Source organism: Electrophorus electricus, chromosome 23, assembly GCF_013358815.1.
Source record: "Electrophorus electricus isolate fEleEle1 chromosome 23, fEleEle1.pri, whole genome shotgun sequence".
In the NCBI taxonomy this organism is placed as follows: domain Eukaryota; kingdom Metazoa; phylum Chordata; class Actinopteri; order Gymnotiformes; family Gymnotidae; genus Electrophorus; species Electrophorus electricus.
Genome location: NC_049557.1, coordinates 4,488,623 through 4,506,666, shown reverse-complemented (window position 1 = coordinate 4,506,666; position 18,044 = coordinate 4,488,623). Strand labels below are relative to the sequence as shown.

Below are 18,044 nucleotides of genomic sequence, written 5' to 3'. Positions count from 1 at the left end.
AGATGTTTCATTATGTTGTGGTCTTAACGAGCTGGCCGATACCGAGTCTATACTGCAGAATATCAGCACAGAAGATACGTTCTGCTTCCCGCATGAACCCAGCATGAACCCCTAAACTCAGAAGCAAATGCTGTAACCAATGTTTTTATCACACATTCTTTAACACAAACGCCACAAATTGCTGCCCACCATGCAGCTTTGGCAAAGTGCATATCGGCCTACAGTAGACAGTACAGTACAGTGGATAGTGCACCATAGACAAACATCAGTCATTGGATAGATGGACGCAAGGAAGACGATCGCATCGCAACACCAAAACACCACAGGCAACGGCAACGCGACACTGTGGTGAGGGCGGGGCTTTCCAAAGCGCGTTACCATGACGCCCGTATACAGCCTGTCTCGTGACAGCAGGATAGACCCGAGAGTCTCACGACTTGGAAGCAGCTACTGTGTTTCTTTCCTCGAGGAATATTAATTGGCATAATAATTAGGATAAGTGAAGATCATCTGTGACAAGTAGACGCTGATGCATTGAAATAAATAGGAATTATGTAACATTAAGGTACTATTAGCTACGTTTTCAGCTCAGACAAGAACAACTTGTGTCCTACTATCTGCATGGTAAGGTAACTTTACAAAAGTCAAAGATATAACATATTTAATAGCCTAGTTCGTGAATACAGTGCATAGCAAACATTTTCATTGACACTCACTTAAAGGCGCAACTGCTTTCCTGCGTTACCCTACTTAGAATAGTTTGCTATACTAATTTATGTACAGTACGTATTTTGAACTTTTTTTCTGGGTAGATTGAAATGAGGGGGTATCTTACAACTTCAAACTGGATAGTTAAACTCCAGCCCAAACGAACTACAGTGGGAAGACACAAGGATTCTCATCTCTGTCTGCTGGTAACCTAATGATATTTTGCTGTATTAATAAAGGTTTAATCACATTTTTTTTTTTCAAATAGTAAAAATACTGTCACAATCAGTCCCTTCCATGTTCCGTGTTTTCTATGTCTTGTGTTCTGTTCCGTTCCACAGTTTCGTTTTGTCCTCACATTGATTGCGTACACCTGTCCCTCGTTTCTAGTTCATGTATTTAAACCCTGCTGTGTGCCTTGGTCATGGCTGTTCATTGTTTGTTTGACTGTTGATTTCATTTTGAATTAATGTTTGATGGTTGTTTCTTTGTATTTATCTTAGCCTTCGTGTTTCCTAGTCCTGAGTGTTCCCTAGCCTGCTTCCCTATTTAGCCTTCGTGTGTTTTTGTTTTGTAATGTTTCCCAGTACTCTCCGTGTCGGCTCTGTGACCCTGGACTGCCTTAATGACCCTGATTTTGGATTTGCCCCTATTAAATCTCGCTCCTCTCAGCACATGCGTCCGCCTCCTTACCGCTGAACATTACAAATGCAATGACATGACGGCATTTGTCCAAGAGATACCAAAATACAGAGTAGTCTACTTATTCATATAGCTTAATTAAAGTAATTATTATACAATAATAAAGTTTTCATAAAATGTGTTTTTCCAAATTTCCCCAGTCTATCTTGTTTTTGTGGTTTTCCTAACAGAATGGTGGTGTGGATGAGCACCATGCTACTATAGAATGGAATGAGGCTGAGAACTGCTATGTTCTGAATGACCTGAATTCTGTACATGGCACTTATGTCAATGACTGTCGCATACACAATGCCGCAGTGCGCCTTACACAAGGAGACGAGCTTCACTTTGGCTATGGAGGCTCAGCATATCAGCTCTTAATGGACACTTCAGACCCAGTAAGATATATGACATATCTGAATACAGAAAAAGGAAAAGGAGCAGCTTTATTCACTTCTTTATACTTGTGCGTAATTTTGCCTTTTGGCTCCGAAAGTCTTTTATAGATTTTTTTTTTTTTTTTTGCCTTTACATTAATTTTTTTCTTTATAAACTGTGAGGTTCATTCACCTAGGTTTTAGTAAGTTTTAGTAAGTGTATTGGTGTAATGTTGCGATGGCTCAATGTAGGTTAATGCTTGTTTTCTGTCATTTGTTGGCTCTTGTTGCACTTATTTTGATGTCTGTTGTGTCATGCAATGTTACTTTGTTAAGTGTTTGTCAATATCGTGTTACTGTCCTTTTTTAAAAATCTCTCTCCATATGTCTCACTCCTCTTTCATGTGTTCACTTAGCTCCCTTTTCTACCTGCCCAGTCTGCTGTGCCACCAGCTCGAGTGAGGAGTCAGGCACGCTCTCCTCCCATAACCCCTCACCCCCCACGCAGGCCCCGGCCAGCAAGCGCAGGAGCTAAGCGGACCAATTCGGGCCAGAAGACAGCAGAACTCAGGGGCCACTTTCACAGACCAGGTAGTGGCTCTCTTCTACCTCATCCAAACCCAGCTATCCAGTACTGTCAGTCTGCCACAGCGACACTGAAGAAAAAAATGGTTGTTTCTGATTGCTGTAGGATGCTGGACCATTGGCTCAGGAAGAGAACTCTCTTTTAGAGCTCTTGCAGCATCGCGTAGTTCTCACAGCATGCAGGACTTATTCCAGAACAAAGTGGGTGTAACTCAAAGAGTTAAAAACCAGACACTACACACAAATATCATGACTGTAGGTGAACTTGAAGGATTAGAATTTTTAAAATTTAGTTATATTATTTGTATTAAAAAAAGTAGTTTGGCATCATGGCATCATTTTGCTTGTCTCCTGCGATTTTTCCCAGGAGGAGGGCTGGCTGGGGTGTGGGATGAACCTGAATGATACACTTGTGGGAGAAGCTCAGAGGAATGAGAATGTTATTGCGGCTTTAAGGGAAGAGGTGTCAGCGCTCCGGCTGCAGCTCTCTCAGAGCGGCCAGAGCGACTCAGACATCAGGCACAAACTCCGCAGTCTGGCCAAAGACATACATGAGAAGAAAGAGGAGATACAGCAGCTGAAGGAGCAGGTGCAGTTTTAGAGAGTAATGCTGTCCTTTGTTTCTTTCTATTTATGACCAAGTGTCTGTCTGCCCAAGTGTCTGTCTCTGTGTGTGTGCTCCCTTTTTATGCCTCTGTCTCCACATACACTTACCCAAAACTGATGATGAAGTCTACTAATGTCTACTGTCATCTTTTATGTTTTTTTTGCTTTTACTTTCCTCTACTGTATTTTAAGTATGCACTTATGTATACATATAGACATGTACTGTAACGATGTGTAATATGTGTAGATGCTGGAGATGCAGAGCAGTTCTGGTGAGCTTACTCGGCAGGCTATAGCAGACAGAGATCAGAGCATCAGTAGGCTCCGGGCACAGCTCAGTAACCTGAAGGGTGAAAGCAGCAAGTCTACAGGTAAAAATGGCCAGAAGGATCCCACAAACCTCTTCCCATAAACCTCTTCTCTTGTGCTGAACAGCTTTTTCCTTCCATACTGTTATTTTACATATGACTTTTAATCTGATTTCAGACTATAATCCAGTTTCATTTATCTTTTTCACTTAAAGCAGATCTCATTGTACTATGTAGTATTGGTAGTATTTGATGAACCCCTAACAGAGTTAAATGCTGCATTGCAGTTGTTACACTGTTATTCTTTTTTTGTGGAGGAGTTCCTTGATCGTGTGGTTTGCTGTTCATGTCTCAGCACTGGTAAACAGTCTACAGAAGGACCTGTTGGCTCGGGAGAAGCAGACAGTAAAGCTGGCTGCTGAAGTGGACAAGCTCCGACAGGACATGAGACACAAGGATGCTCAGCTTAGCAACATGTCTGCCAAGGTTTTTCAATCCCATCCTTGCTTCTGGCATTTCTCTCTACAAGAAAACGAAAACCACCCTCATTGTTTCTAAACGTCATTCTTCACAGTTATCAAAGATGAAAGAGACAATGAAATGTCAGGAGGAGCTTCAAGCCAAGGAAAAGGAAGTGGAATCCCTCAAGAAGGTTGACATTCATGCTTTTACATGCAAAGCAGTCTTACTGCATCAGTTGTTTTGGTCACTAAATGGTTTTCCTGCAGGCTGTGCAGCAGTTGGAGCTGACCCTAGGCGAGAAGGGGAAAGAGCTGAAGAAGCGAGATGCAGAGTGGGATTCACTTAAACAAAGACTGGTGCAGATGGCAAAGGTCACACCAAACACAAATTTTGGTTCAGAAATTCAAAGCAACAGCATGCTGTCACTGTCATGTTTGTGCTCACATAGGAACAGGAGCAAGGCTCTATCCCATCTGTGTTTGGTTTCACATGGTATACTTGCCCTGTGCTAGACGTAGATGCTCTGAGGTATTTTGAGGCAGGAAAAAGCATACAGTTGCTGTGCATACATGGCGATTTCTCCTGGTGGACTCCTGCATGTGTTTGTGTCCTGTGATACAGGAAAAAGCCTCTCTGCAGACTGAGGTGGACAAGCTCAACGTATTGCAGCAGCAAACACTTCAGAGAGAACAGAGTGCCCAGACAGAGCAGAGACACACACAGACAAGGGTTGGAGAGCCTGGGTTATTTGCTTGTTGTAATTACTTTCAAAGTACATTCAGTGACGTTGGTATTAGTAGACACGTTAGTAGTAAATAAAAACCTAAGATTCTCTTTTCAGCTTGAGAACCTTCGCAGCCAGATCATAAAACGCATGCATTTAACATCCGAAACAATAACAGAGGAAGAGGTAATTGAATAAACAATCACAGATTTATTTATTGCAAAATCCAAATGTCCATGCATGTGTTCATTGATCCATCCATCAATCCATCCATCCATCCATCCATCCATTGTTTTGCTCAAACACGTAGAAGTGCACTTTTTATCTCAAACATGCACTTCAGATTGCTTCTTCTGTTCTCTGTGTAGCTGTTGGAACGTTTGTCAGACCTAGCAGAACAGAAAGAGTTGCTCAGATCCAGAATACAGGAGATGGAACAAAAACTGCAGGAACACAAAGAGAACCAGAGGATGATGGAAGAAGACACCGAGAAACTCAAGGCTAGACTGAACGAATGCCAGGTATCATTCAGTTTCAGTTATATTATAAAGTTTCATATGATATTTTTTAAATTGTAACTGGTGTTTTTATAGGTATTATAACAACACAACTGTACTACTAAAATGCCAAGGAATAGGTAAATTATTTATGTATTTAATGGATTATATTATATGTTTGACACTATCCACAGAGTCATGTAGAGAATGTATTTATGATGGACTCGATTAAGAGCCAAATATCTGCTCTCCGGGATGAGAGTGTGTGTCCTGCAATCAGCTGGGTTCAGACGCTGACACTGTCGATACTGATAAGTTTACACACTGTACTACAGAATGCTGTAGACAGACTGCAGGCTGCAGGGATAGAGGTTTCAGAGACGACTGGAGGTAAAAGAGCACCAGAACTCAGACACACATGCAAAAGTTGCATCTAAGCCAGACTCACTGAGAGATCATTGCACAACACTGACTAGTCTACCTGTTCACATGCTGTTGTAGGAGTCTCAGGGGCCATAAAGACTCTGTGCCTACGGCACATAGAGGTCCAGTCAGAGTTCAGGAGTCTGAAGGTCTGGAGAGGTTCTTTTACAGTACTTTCAGAATCCATGTGAAGATTCAGAACGGTCATTTTAAGTGTAATTTGAACAGTCACATGAACATCCAGAAAAGACAACTTCACTTTTGTTGTGACATTCAATATGGTAGGCAGCCATGGAGCAGTTTGAAGAGAGAGAAAGCCAAACAGATGAATTGCAGAACAGACTAGAGGCCATGAGGCAGGAACTGGAGCAGCAGAAACTACAGGTGATGCTATTGACCCTACAAAGACCTTATCAGACCCATCAAGTCTTGATACATTCATTTTGTTCTATATTAAACAATACATACACAAATACATACACAATTCAAGTACTTTTTACGTATGTAAAAAGTAAAAGAAACATACAAACACACAAGCTATAATGCACACCCACACCCCCAACACACATACCACTTTGCTAATCATCTCAAAGCATATAAAATTTATATAGTGCCGGGATAAATGCTATTACATAGTGTTAATCTTCTCTCTTTAATAGACATACGTATTGTCCCTGAGCACAGGAAAGTAAAGTTCTCCTTTGCTGAATAGTATCCATCTCTAATAATGTTTAGTGCTTGTGAACATTTAGTGGTCTTTGTACAGAAATTCTAAATGAGGAAGGGCAGCAAAATGAAAGGTACATTCACATGTGTGATACCATATTCAGTTCAGTTCAGCTGGTTAAATTCCACTTCCTCTGGTCTGATGAATGTTGCAGGTTGCCGAGGTGGAGAACACACTGAAACAGCAAATAGAGAAAATGAAGACTAATCTGGAGTCAGCCAGAAACGTTGAAGTGAGTCAAAACTCATTTTCTTTCCCAGTGTGGGTATGAATAACTTCATTATGGGTATGAATGCACATACATTCCAGATCCACTATGGACCTGTTATCAACCCAAGTGCAAATTAAATTATCCTCAGTGTTATTCCAGGGATCTGTTCGGCTACTCTTGACTACTGTAAATCTAGTTTTTGTTTCTTTTTGGTTATGAATATCCATGTTGTTTTCTATTTTCCCAGGTGGCTTTGCGTTTGGATATGGAAACACAGGAAGGAGAGTGGCTTGCCAAACTGCAGGAAGCGGAGAGGAGAGAAACAGACCTAAGGGAGAGGGTCAGAGAAGGAGAGTGCCGAGAGGAGCAGTGGAGGGGAAGAATAAAGGAGGAGGAAGACAGGGAGGGAGAGTGGATTAGGAGAGTGGAGGAGGCCTTGCGGAGAGGAGCAGAGGAGGAGAGGGAGAGGTCAAGAGTGGAGATTGAGGAATATCGGGAGCAGGTACTGGGAGTTTTTTGCTACTCACACAATGTTCACAGTTTTTGCTCCTCATTGTACTCCTGTGTTTCCTGCATGTTCGACAACGGGGCTAGTGAAAATGCACTCACTGTATAATACAATATGTGTGTAATGGACTGAACTGAGCTGAGGAGACTGAACTGAGTAGAAACTATATTCAACGGAAGGTTCGGCAACACGCTCACACCATTGTTGCCATGGAAAAACGCGTGAACACAGCTGAGCAGACAAAGAGAGAGATGCAGGAGGAAAGAGACACACTAACAGAGCGCCTCACAGGTAAGAGTTTTACGTCATACAGGAGTTCAGGGTAAACAGCGGCTGAGCAATCGTACATTTAACTATTTTATTATGACGTTGAATTTTCCCCTGTACAATTGCAGTATATGCAAAAATTACATGACTGTTATTGCACGGTAACACCACTCAATACAGTTTGTAGTTTTCTGATCATGTTTATGTTAATATATCATGATCATCAAATCATATGACAGGATCACCGAATCATGTTTAAGACAATAGTCATATTGTGGTTTAACATGCCACAGGACTAACAGCTGTCCTGTCAAGATCAGCGTATAATGGGACTCTGTCAGTGTCATCCTTATGTGTATTTCAAAGGATGTGCTTTTGATAAATGTCCTCTAGAGGCACTCAGTAGACTGGAGGATGGTAAAGACACTGCAGTACTAGAACAATCAAAAGAGTTACAGAACCTGGAGCAGACCGTGGCATCTCTCAGGTAAAATAAACCACAACTATACTCTCACCTACCACTTTATTAGGTACATCTTTCTACTGTCTTTTTGTACTATACTTGGAGATTTTGTACAATTGTCTGGGTGTCAAGTTACAGATTGCAGCCCACCTGTTACCACGCACAGTTTCTCAGCCACACTGTACCTTAATTATCACTGTTCACTTTCTGACCAAAGAATCACTGCTGACGGGATATTATTTGGTATGGTAACGACATGGTTGTGAATTTTACACTGGTATGAGTGCTTCAGGCAAAGTGATATACCTTGAGCTTTGACTTATGCAAATGTCACTGCTGGGCTAAGACAGCCAACTGTGGCCCTGTGGTCAGAAACGTATGATGTAAAATTGGAAGGTGGCTAACAGAAATGGTGCGAGGCAACAAAGACTAGAGAGTTTAAGGTAACATGACAGAGGTATGGTCCATTTATAATCCTGTGGCATAATCCTTAATCTACCTTAACACCATATATAACTAAAATTGTGCCTGCTGCAGAAATACACGGTAATCACAATGCGTGGTCATCCTCCAAATTAATAGATTAGCATGTTTCAGATTACTCAAATTATTTATGAACATATTGTAGTATGACTACTGCAGGATATTTGAATTCAGATTTAAAATGTTTTTTCCAGGTTAACTGCCAACACATTGTCCTGCCCTTCATACTGTATACTGTATTCACACTGCTCTTCATAGTGGAAGCACTGACAAGCTTAAGTTCTGTCTCTGCAGCATCACTTATTAGATACTTATGTAAGGCCTGACAGCAGTGGGAGTCTGAGAAGTTGAGAAAAGACAAAAAACAACAGTCAAGTATGAGATGTGGCAGCTAATATGACCAGTTTTAGCACGCTGAAATTCTGATATAGCAGAATGTACATGTGCCTTTGTATGGTATGTTTTCTTATCTTCCACATGATGCTTGATTCAAGGTGACTGTTAGATTGTTAGAGAATTAGAACTCACTGATCTGTTTTCTGAATAAATAATCATTTCACTTGTCATTCTACCTTAAGACCTTATCTTTGAAATTTGTATGAAACACTAAATTCCTCTCCATCTCCCCCCCCCCACCCCCCCTTTGTTTTCAGGGCGTCACTTCGAGTTTCCCAGCTGGAAGTTGTCAGGCAGGGTGAGGTCATCACTTCTCTGAGTCATGACCTGGCCCAGGCCCATGCTCGACTCTCTGACCTTACAGGTGCATTACACTTTGACCTTACTTCTCTCTGGTATTAGGAAGCGGCTTAAGATATGTAATATTTTGATTTAAAGTGATGACAGATATTTCCCTGAGTAAATTAATGTAATTTAATGATGTTGCAAATGTCCTACTTTCACCAATGAAATATAAAACAACCTTTCTGAATAGTATCAGACAAATGGCAAAAATAATGCTTTTCGATCAGCATTTCAAACAGATCTTTGTACTGGAAGTAAGTGGTAGTTGGTGTGTATAGGGGAACTGAGTGAGCAGCAGAAGTTTGAGCTGGAGACACACAGAGCTTTGGTGGTAGACCAGAGGATGCAGCTGAGCATGCTCACACAGAAGCTAACCATGGCCACACAACTGGTAGAACAGAAAGATGAGGAACTGAAGATTCTGACCGAGAAACTGGCGTATGAACTGCACAATAACAAACGCACACACCCATACACACACATAAATGTTCATCATACTTACCCAGTGTAATCCTCCATGTTGTAATAAACAGTGAAGTGAATTTGCTCATAACAAGCTATTTCTCTGTTACTGCTAGCAAAACCGAGAGAGAGAAGAGAGAGCTAAACGAGAGCCAGGCCCAGGGCTACACAAACCTTGGCTCCCTTCTAATAACGCCACACACTAAGGTGAGAGAAGCAGCCAGTCATCCCAGGTTTCCCTTGTGCTGAGCCCAAATGAAAATGATTAGTCCCCGTCTCTGACTGCAGCCTTCATTTGTACTAACCTTTTTTTTCAGTAGGAGACAAACATAGCTGCATCAGCATTATTCAGATGATAGAGCTGATATTCTTTGTAGCTGTGAAGATGTGTGGTTTGAACCCCATGAACTGAATCTGAAGCTATAGAGCCGAGATCCATATCACTTAGACTCATAGAGACTGCCAACCAAGCTTTCGCATTCCTTCAAGCATACACATACAAATACCACACCTAAACTGAAGTGACCTGTTGTTGATGTGGTCTGCATTACAGACCCTGCATCCGCCAACAAATATCTGCTCTGTGTGGCACCAGTAGGACTAAGAACAAACCCTCTTTGAAAACGTGCATTGTAATATTAGATTAGGTTACAACTAAATAAACACAAGTGCTCTCACACACAGCATACACACACAAGCACACATGCGCAGAAGGTTCGGCAGATGTTCCAGCTGAGTAATGAATTTCTTCATCGTTTTTTCAGGATGTGGCTGTCATGGTGAGTCCCAGCAATCGGATTACGCACAGGTCAAAGTGCAAAGGTCATCGGCGTGAAGAAATGATCCATCAGCAGAAGGAAACTCTCAGTGAAATGAAAGAGCGGATCAGAGCTGTTGAACTGAAGTGGCCCAGCAGTGAGCTGCAGCTGACTTGTTATAACTATCTTTAATGCCAGGATAAAGGGTACTAGGATACACTAACCTAAAGTCAGCAGCGATTTCATGAGTATGTTATACTGCACTCTTAGAAATTTGTAGAAGATGAGCCAGGAGGCTTTAATGATCATTGGATTCAAAGTGTTTATTTGTGTGCTTGGCATATTTTCAGGTGAGCATTTTCACCAGAAGTCTAGCATTAAGCTGTTAGCATCTGACATCAGTCTAACTCCACAGAGGTCAAACGTGAATAGAATGAACAGAGTAGAGAAGAGAAGAGCATTGGGAAAGAAAGTGGGTGAATGAGGCCCTATAGACTATAGACACTATAGTCTGATTCATCAGGGAGTTTTCCTCTGACCTCGGTGTGTTCTGCCCCAGAAAAACATTGTAGCATGGCACAGAAAAAGGATTACAGAAATACTCTGAAACAGGCCTAAACATAAAACCTGCAAGAAAGTATGTGTCATACATAGGTCAAACTGAATATAAAGGAAAATTAAATAGAAATCAAGGAAATTATGGAATATGCCCTGTATATGCACCCAATTTTTTTTGTCTCTCCTGTGTCGCAATCTGTGCAGAATTGTTAGCCCAGCAGAGGGAGCCAGTGAGACAGAATCAAAGGCTTCAGAACCCTGCAGTGCAAAAGGGATCTGTCAGCTTTGTGGTACAAACTGAGCTTTGCCTTGATATTAACATTAGAATTACCTTTACTGTGGGCCAGTATATGTGCTCTTTAACAAGTGCACAGTGCATGTTGTTGTGCTGGGTTTGTAAAGGCTCTCTGTTCGATTCCTGCAGGGTGGCTTTGCATTCCCTGAGGCCCTGCGGGAGACTGCAGTGGAACGCATGGCGAGGCTGGACATGTCTGACGCTCTGGAGCTCAGCGAGAGTACGGTGTGTGTGTGTGTGTGTGTGTGTGTGTGTGTGTGTGAGATCCAGTATCTCATCAAAAAAGTACAGAAATCTACCACCAAGTATCATATAATGTGCCCTGTCTTGTGACGTGTTAAAAGCATTGCCACAGGTCTCAATGTGTTCGACATGCTCTTGCTCTGAAATGATTTTCTTATCTGTGCTACCGGAAATTGTGTGCTATTTTTGAATCCAAGCTTTATTAACTTAGACCCTGAGCTAAATTGCTTCATCCTTCCACTCTCCAACGCTGTGCACCACCCTCCCTTTACTGGTTTCAATGGTGGTGGAGCAGAGTTCCCACTTAAAACTTTTGAATTACTCAGCAACTCTGGTGTGTAAGGTGGAGTGTCCACTGGGGGTGATTGCTGACTGAAAATGTTCTCATCATTATCATTTAATAAACTGGCAACTTTACTACTTTGAAACAGGTGTAGGCAGCTAAATCCCTTGTGCCACAGACTATGGTGTGATAAATTGCTCATTGCAGACTCACCCAAATAAGTATGGAAATGAAAAACAGAAGGATATTGTGCTTGCATTGTGGACTTGGGAGGAGATTACTCAGTAGACACAATCATCCATGCAAATGTCTGAGCTATCAGTGAGATAAATATAGTTGCTGTCCAAAATCACTCAGTCTTATTTCAAGCTAAATAACCTCACTTTGGAACAACATCGGATTACTTTGCTTAGTACGTGGATCTGGCACGGGCACTGTGTGAAGCGCTGGAGCTGAGCGAGGGGCAACTTTCAGGATGTGTCCCATTGAAGCACCTCCCGCCTAGGGAGAGAGAGCGGCTGGCCTCCCTCCGACAGGAAGACCTGGAGATGTTCCGGAGCCGGCTGGCTCTGCTGAGCACCCAGAATCGGGACAAAGAGCTACTTCTACATGAGAGCCAGAAGGAGATACAAACACTCAGGTGCCCAGACAGAATAGACTGATTTATACTAAAGTGCAGACAGACACACATATACTAGTGCAAATAAGCTTGTGTGCAAACACACACACACACACAAACAGCAGAAGTACATCCCCTCTCAAATAATATGAACACAAGGTTATTCAGCCTCATTGTCTGTCTTTTTCTCTCCCTGTCTGTTTCTCTCTTTCATTCTCTCTCTCTCTCACTCTTTCTCTCGCTTTCTCTTTCTCACCCTCTCATTCTTTTGCTGCCCAGGGAGAGCCACGCTGAAGGCCAGAAACTGCAGGTTGAGTTGCAGACCGAGCTGGACACTCTGAAGCAAGAGAGTGATAAGCTCCAGCTGGCCCTCCAGCACACACGTGCTGAGCTGCAGCAGGAACGGGAACATCGTGGCAATGGCCACAGGGACCGCAAGGTAACAGAACGTGCAGATATTGCACACCGAAGTGTATGGTACAATTCAGGTTCACGGTGTGGAAAGACAGAGAGCTCAAAATAGTTCCCAGACAGACCAAAAAAAGGAGAAAGAGACACGCAGGCATTCAGGTAGACGGACAGAGACACTGAAGACAGGTCATACTGGAATGAAGAACCATCTGTGGCTCAGAGGTAAAGGGTGGTTTGGCTACAAAGGTGTGCTGCATTACCAGAGCTGTGCTGCATTATTTAGTCCACTAGCCCAAAAACATCCAGCCTCCGCTGAGGAGCTGTAAGATCTTTATCACAGGTTCCCCAGCAGAGAATGACAAGGCCTTGAGGAACCAGAAGTGTGCTCTGGCTTTGCACCTGCCAGATCTCAGCAAAGTTCCAATGCTTTGGGCAGAGACAAGCAGAACATTTTTGATGCCTAAGAATGTAAGAATCATGAGTAAACAATTATCATAAAAATCCTTGTCCTTTTTCAGAGCTTAAAAGAGACCTGGCAAGACATGAATTAACAACGATCAGTTTTGGTTTGATTAGCCTCAATCATTTTTATGATGCCATTTCCCTTCAGACTGTAAACACCACTATATGAATGTGTCCAGGTGATCAGCAAGTCATGTCTGAATAGAACCGGCTCAGTGAGAGGAAGTTGGTGTCTGTGTTGGACTACGTTTCTCCACTGGCTTCTGGGGAAACAGGGAGGGAGGGGGCAGGCTATTGAAGGAGAGAGAGGAGGCTTTATTATGGTTGACTTCCATCTAGTTCCATTTTGGTTCAGTGCACAGTGCCTGTACAGTAAAATGACAATAAAACTAACCTAAATTAATATCCAGGACGTGGCGTTGCCCATATGGGGACTGAATTACATGCAGGATTTAAACAGAGGGTGCCTTTAAAGGCTACTCCATGACTAAAAAAAAAACCTTAGTTGTGCGGCTCACTTAAATTGTTGAGAATTTGACTTATAGTATTGTTGCAGAGAAAACAAGACTATAGAACATTAAGCCTCTGTTTTCTGGGATTCACAATAAAAACACATTTTGCATATGTCAATCTACCGCACTGTGTGCAGACATATTGAATTTAACACAACAAGTAGTTAATTTAGTATTGCTTTTTTCTTAACTTATGGATACTACTGGGGCCTGGGTTTTTCTTATTTATTTCCAAGAATTGTCATTGCTTTGCATTGCATTGTTTGTCATAGAGTATTTTGGATTGATCTTAATTCGGTTTAATATTACTACTGGCACAACTGCATTTTCCTTCACAGCCACAGCTAGTGATTAGTAAATAATTTATCATATTATTAAATATAGCTAATGCATCACTACATAGATTTTTCCACACATAAGCAGTGCACTAAGTTAAAAGGGAAGTGCCGTACTCCAGTCTGTCCAACATGACCAATCATCTCACAGAGGCTCAGACTTCCCAGTAGTGGCCAAAGGAAGTAGTGGTCCAGTGGGTATAACACAAAGTATGTCATTTTGGCTGAGTTAAAAGCTTAGAGAACACCCCTCCCCAAGACTCAAGATTCAAAGTAACTTCATTGGGATGAATGTAATGATTACAATATTGCCAAAGCATTTCAGCAATAACAAAAAACAGAAAAAATTGCAATAAGAGCAATCTTAATTTCAAAATACGGGACAACAAATTGAATAAAGATGTGTTTATGTATACACACATAAAAAGAGGGCGGATAGCAGCAGTAAGAATGACTCTCAGGTGGAGACACACTGACACACACTGCACCATTGGAGGTTGTGTCTCCCTCTCACAGAATTATCTGTTGTTTTCCCGATTCTGTAAATGTTTTAAAATAAGGGATCAGATATTTAAATCTGTGAAATTCTCATATAGCTTTGAATCTCTGGCAGTGAAGGAGGGAGTGCATCTCTCTCTTTCTCTGCCACTCTCTAAGCGCATTTAGTAATCAAGGTTCTTTCTCAGGCTCTGAATATGGAGAGAACGGAGGGCAGGAGTAAACGAGTGGGCCATCACAACTGTGTACCAGATGAGAGCTGTTACAAGGTGAGTTCAATAGGACAGTACGACTGGCCAGCTCCTTGGATACTGGATCATTCCCTTAACCATCAATATGACCAGTATGAATGAACCAATATGACCTTTCACTAGTCGAGCTTTAGTGCACCTTTTTTCCAGCTGGAGCCTCACTCTCTCACTCACACTCACACTCACACTCTCTCTCTCTCTCTCTCTCTCTCTCTCTCTCTCTCTCTCTCTCCCTCTCCCTCTCTCCCTCTCAATATCCCACATGGTCGTGGTCCACCCAACATCTGTCCTTGACCATGTAATTCAGCTGTTTAACTGTGCTCCTAGTTCCAGATGTTGAAAATCTTTCAGATCATCATTTTGGGTTATATCACTTTGACACTATATTGTTAACATATTTTAGTAAAAGACTGTTGTTATTTCTTCTGTAGCAGGTCCTTTCCCTTTTTCCTCATAATGCTGTGTGTGTCTGTTACTGTCTGCCACTTGTGGCAGCAGGTCTTCTTTTTTAACAACACTGCAAACCAACAGCTAATGGCCTAAACATAATCAGTCAACGACTACAGTTCAGGATACATCTATGAATTGCATTTAGACTAATTTGCCTATTATGAAACAACCATGCTCTCATCTGACAAACAAAAGCCAAGATCAACAATCTCTCTACCTTAATAAACAATTCACATAGAGTATTGTGCAGTCTCACAGTGTATCCAGGGCTGGTTTTCCCAAAAGCATCGTAAAACAAAGATCATAGTTAAATGGTACAGCAGACAAAAGCATGCTTTTGGAAAATGGGGCCCTGAGCTTTCAGTTATACTGAGCTGTGCTCACCAGTGTAAACAAACTCTGTGTGTGTATGTGTGTGTGTGTGTGTGTGTGTGTGTGTGTGTGTGTGTGTGTGTGTGTGTGTGTGTGTGTGTGTGTGTGTGTGTGTGTGTGTGTGTGTGCGCGCGCGCAAGTTTGTGTGCACATGTGTGCTTGTGTGCATGGAATGTAGAGACATTGAGTCTGCTTCTGTATAGCCTCCCTCAGGCACGGCTGACTGGATTTGTTATCGTGTACCACCTTCTGCAGTATAATTAATAGATTTTACAATAGTGCACCCATTTATTTTCCTGTAATGTGTTTTTTATGGCTCCATTTTCTTGAGCTCATCATTGCACAGCTCATTTTATTTTCCTTTATGTTTTTTTCTTTTTCTTTTGCTATTTTTGTGTAGTCTCATATCAAAATGTTATTTTTGTATGTGTGTATGAAATTTTCATTTCTGTGCGTGTTCATGTGCTTCCGTATGTATGTGTTTGTGTATGTGTGTGTGTTAATGTGTATGTGTATATGTATGTTGTGCAATATGTATTTCTGCATGGCTTTTTCCACAGGTCACCGTGCTGAAACGACTAAGGCAGCAAGAGAGGAGGAGGAGGAGAGAGGAAGAGGCAGACGTTCTGAGGAGGCGGCAGGTGATCAGCACAATGGCCTCTCCACAAACCAGCTTGCCACTGCGACAGCAGAGCACTGAGCTTGCCGAGGCTCACTGAGCAAGAAACGTGGGTTCAGCCCAAGCAAAGTCAGCACAAACATTGCTCTTTGCATTAAAAAGAGCATCTTTTAATCAATATTTGTTATGTCCATCTCTGATTTGCCAAAAGATCTGGATGTATTTGCTGCAGCAATTATACATTATGATTTTATGAGATTTTATTCTGGGATGATAACCACTTGCGAAGAATTGCTATACTTGTCTCTGCACTTCGAACAGGTGTGGATTTTTAAATAGGTCTGTTTTAAATATAACTGCACATTTTCACTTAGACTGCAGGGAAGAAATTTGCTAATTAGAAATGTGCAGCTTACAGTCAGAGCCCAGAATCAAACACACCCTGCACCAGCTGTTATGAAGCTAATGATCTGTTAGTTCTGTGAGAGCGGCCTAATCTTATACTCACCCACACACTCCCCTCCACCCTCACACATCCACACCCACAAACATTTTGTTGCAGTTGCACTGTGTTGCTATCTGTGAAGGTTATCTTGTGTTTTGCTGCACCCTCACAAGTGGCCACACTATCACGATGACTCACAGCTCTGGAATTCCAGTGTGGCCCTGCAAAGTTAGTGAGTAGGCATCCTATACTCATCATAGATCGTTTTTTTCCACAAGAAGTGTCTGTAGAGCAAAAAGATCTCTGATGTGTCCCTTTCTATTTTATACAGACTGCTATTTGCTGCTGTTAAATTATGTATTACTACAAGTCACTCTATTGCCATTTGAGCACTTACATAAGATACACTTCTGACTTCAAATGTTGTATGTTTGTCTCCAGGAACAAGTATGCAGTTTATATATTCATACTGTTTATATATTCAATCACAGTAGTTTAAAAAAATACAATTGCTTAAAACCCTTTTTTTCCCCATTCTCTATACCATATTCCTTTCTTCCTCAAAACTTGTTGGGACCAGCATGCGTATTCATTTTTCTTTGTCTGTGTTTCTGCATATCTCTTGCTCTCTCTCACTCACTTTCTTTCTCACTCCATAAAGGAGGAAGGTGTTGGTAATGATGACTGAATCATCATTTTTGTTCTCTGAGATAACAATGTTGCAAAGGACTACAGACAGGCCTGTAACATCACAGCATTAATAGAAACAGATAGCACAACAGAATAGTGTAAAACAAAAAAAGATATATGGACTGCTATGTGTTTTTGTGTATGGCTGATGGTTTGTGGGATGTTGGATGTTTTTACATTCCTTGAACATAAATCATTACTGTGTTTATTCAGAGCTGCAGAGCTAATGTGGTTAGTCTTTTGCTTTCTTCCAGTGACTTGCTGCTGTGACATAATGTGTGTACTTTTTATGATCAGTGTTGATGGCCAGTGACCCACATTGCTCAGTAGGAAAAGAGAAGCAGATAGGAATTTCAGGTTTTCTACTTGGCCGAAGTCTATGGCCAAGTCAGTGTGTCATGACAGTTTGGAGAAGTTTGACTTTCAGTATAAAATAATATGTACTGAGAAGTTTCCAGCAAAACACAATAAAGAACAACATGATTTTTATTTTAATGGGTAACCTTATTTTCAAACAGTCCTCGGATTAATGGCCATAGAAGTGTAATTATTATGATGGGTGTGTACACCACCTTCTCAGAGTGGAGGAATCACATTTCACTTTGTCTTTTCCCTAATATGGATAGAATGCAGGTAGTCTACACAGCCCCTCCTCTCTCACGGAGAGAGAGAGAGAGAGAGAGAGAGAGAGAGAGAGAGAGAGAGAGAGAGAGAGAGAGAGAGAGAGAGAGAGAGAGAGAGAGAGAGAGAGAGAGAGACAGAGAGAGAGAGAGACAGAGACAGAGAGAGAGAGAGAGAGAGAGAGAGAGCGCACGCGCAAGTGTGTCAGACAGTGGTGCACCCAGGATCCAGTGAGTCACGAATCAGCCTCAGCTGCTCAGTTTACTCATTCAGTTCTTTTTATCCTCCAACTGTATGCAGCGCTTTCTCTCTCTCTCGCTCTCTCTCACACACACACATTGTATTCCCACATTTGCCTGCATGGAGGGTTTAAAATCCTGAACCTCAGA

General features: G+C 41.8%; 1 protein-coding gene across 1 annotated transcript; it reads left to right on the top strand.

Moving 5' to 3' along the window:
• The first annotated feature begins 554 nt into the window (after nucleotides 1-554).
• Nucleotides 555-17,501, top strand: fhad1 (forkhead-associated (FHA) phosphopeptide binding domain 1). The gene is made up of 30 exons (XM_027016003.2): nucleotides 555-624; nucleotides 813-914; nucleotides 1,581-1,787; nucleotides 2,183-2,357; nucleotides 2,458-2,552; nucleotides 2,719-2,940; nucleotides 3,205-3,328; nucleotides 3,621-3,751; nucleotides 3,840-3,917; nucleotides 3,994-4,098; nucleotides 4,349-4,456; nucleotides 4,569-4,637; nucleotides 4,820-4,972; nucleotides 5,143-5,338; nucleotides 5,450-5,520; nucleotides 5,657-5,755; nucleotides 6,253-6,330; nucleotides 6,557-6,811; nucleotides 6,997-7,108; nucleotides 7,478-7,571; nucleotides 8,684-8,790; nucleotides 9,050-9,209; nucleotides 9,350-9,440; nucleotides 9,998-10,148; nucleotides 10,754-10,839; nucleotides 10,974-11,069; nucleotides 11,784-12,010; nucleotides 12,269-12,428; nucleotides 14,396-14,476; nucleotides 15,841-17,501. Exons 1-30 carry the CDS (start codon nucleotides 622-624, stop codon nucleotides 15,997-15,999), a joined length of 3,795 nt encoding a protein of 1,264 aa, XP_026871804.2. The 5' UTR covers nucleotides 555-621; the 3' UTR covers nucleotides 16,000-17,501.
• Nucleotides 17,502-18,044: the final 543 nt, after the last annotated feature.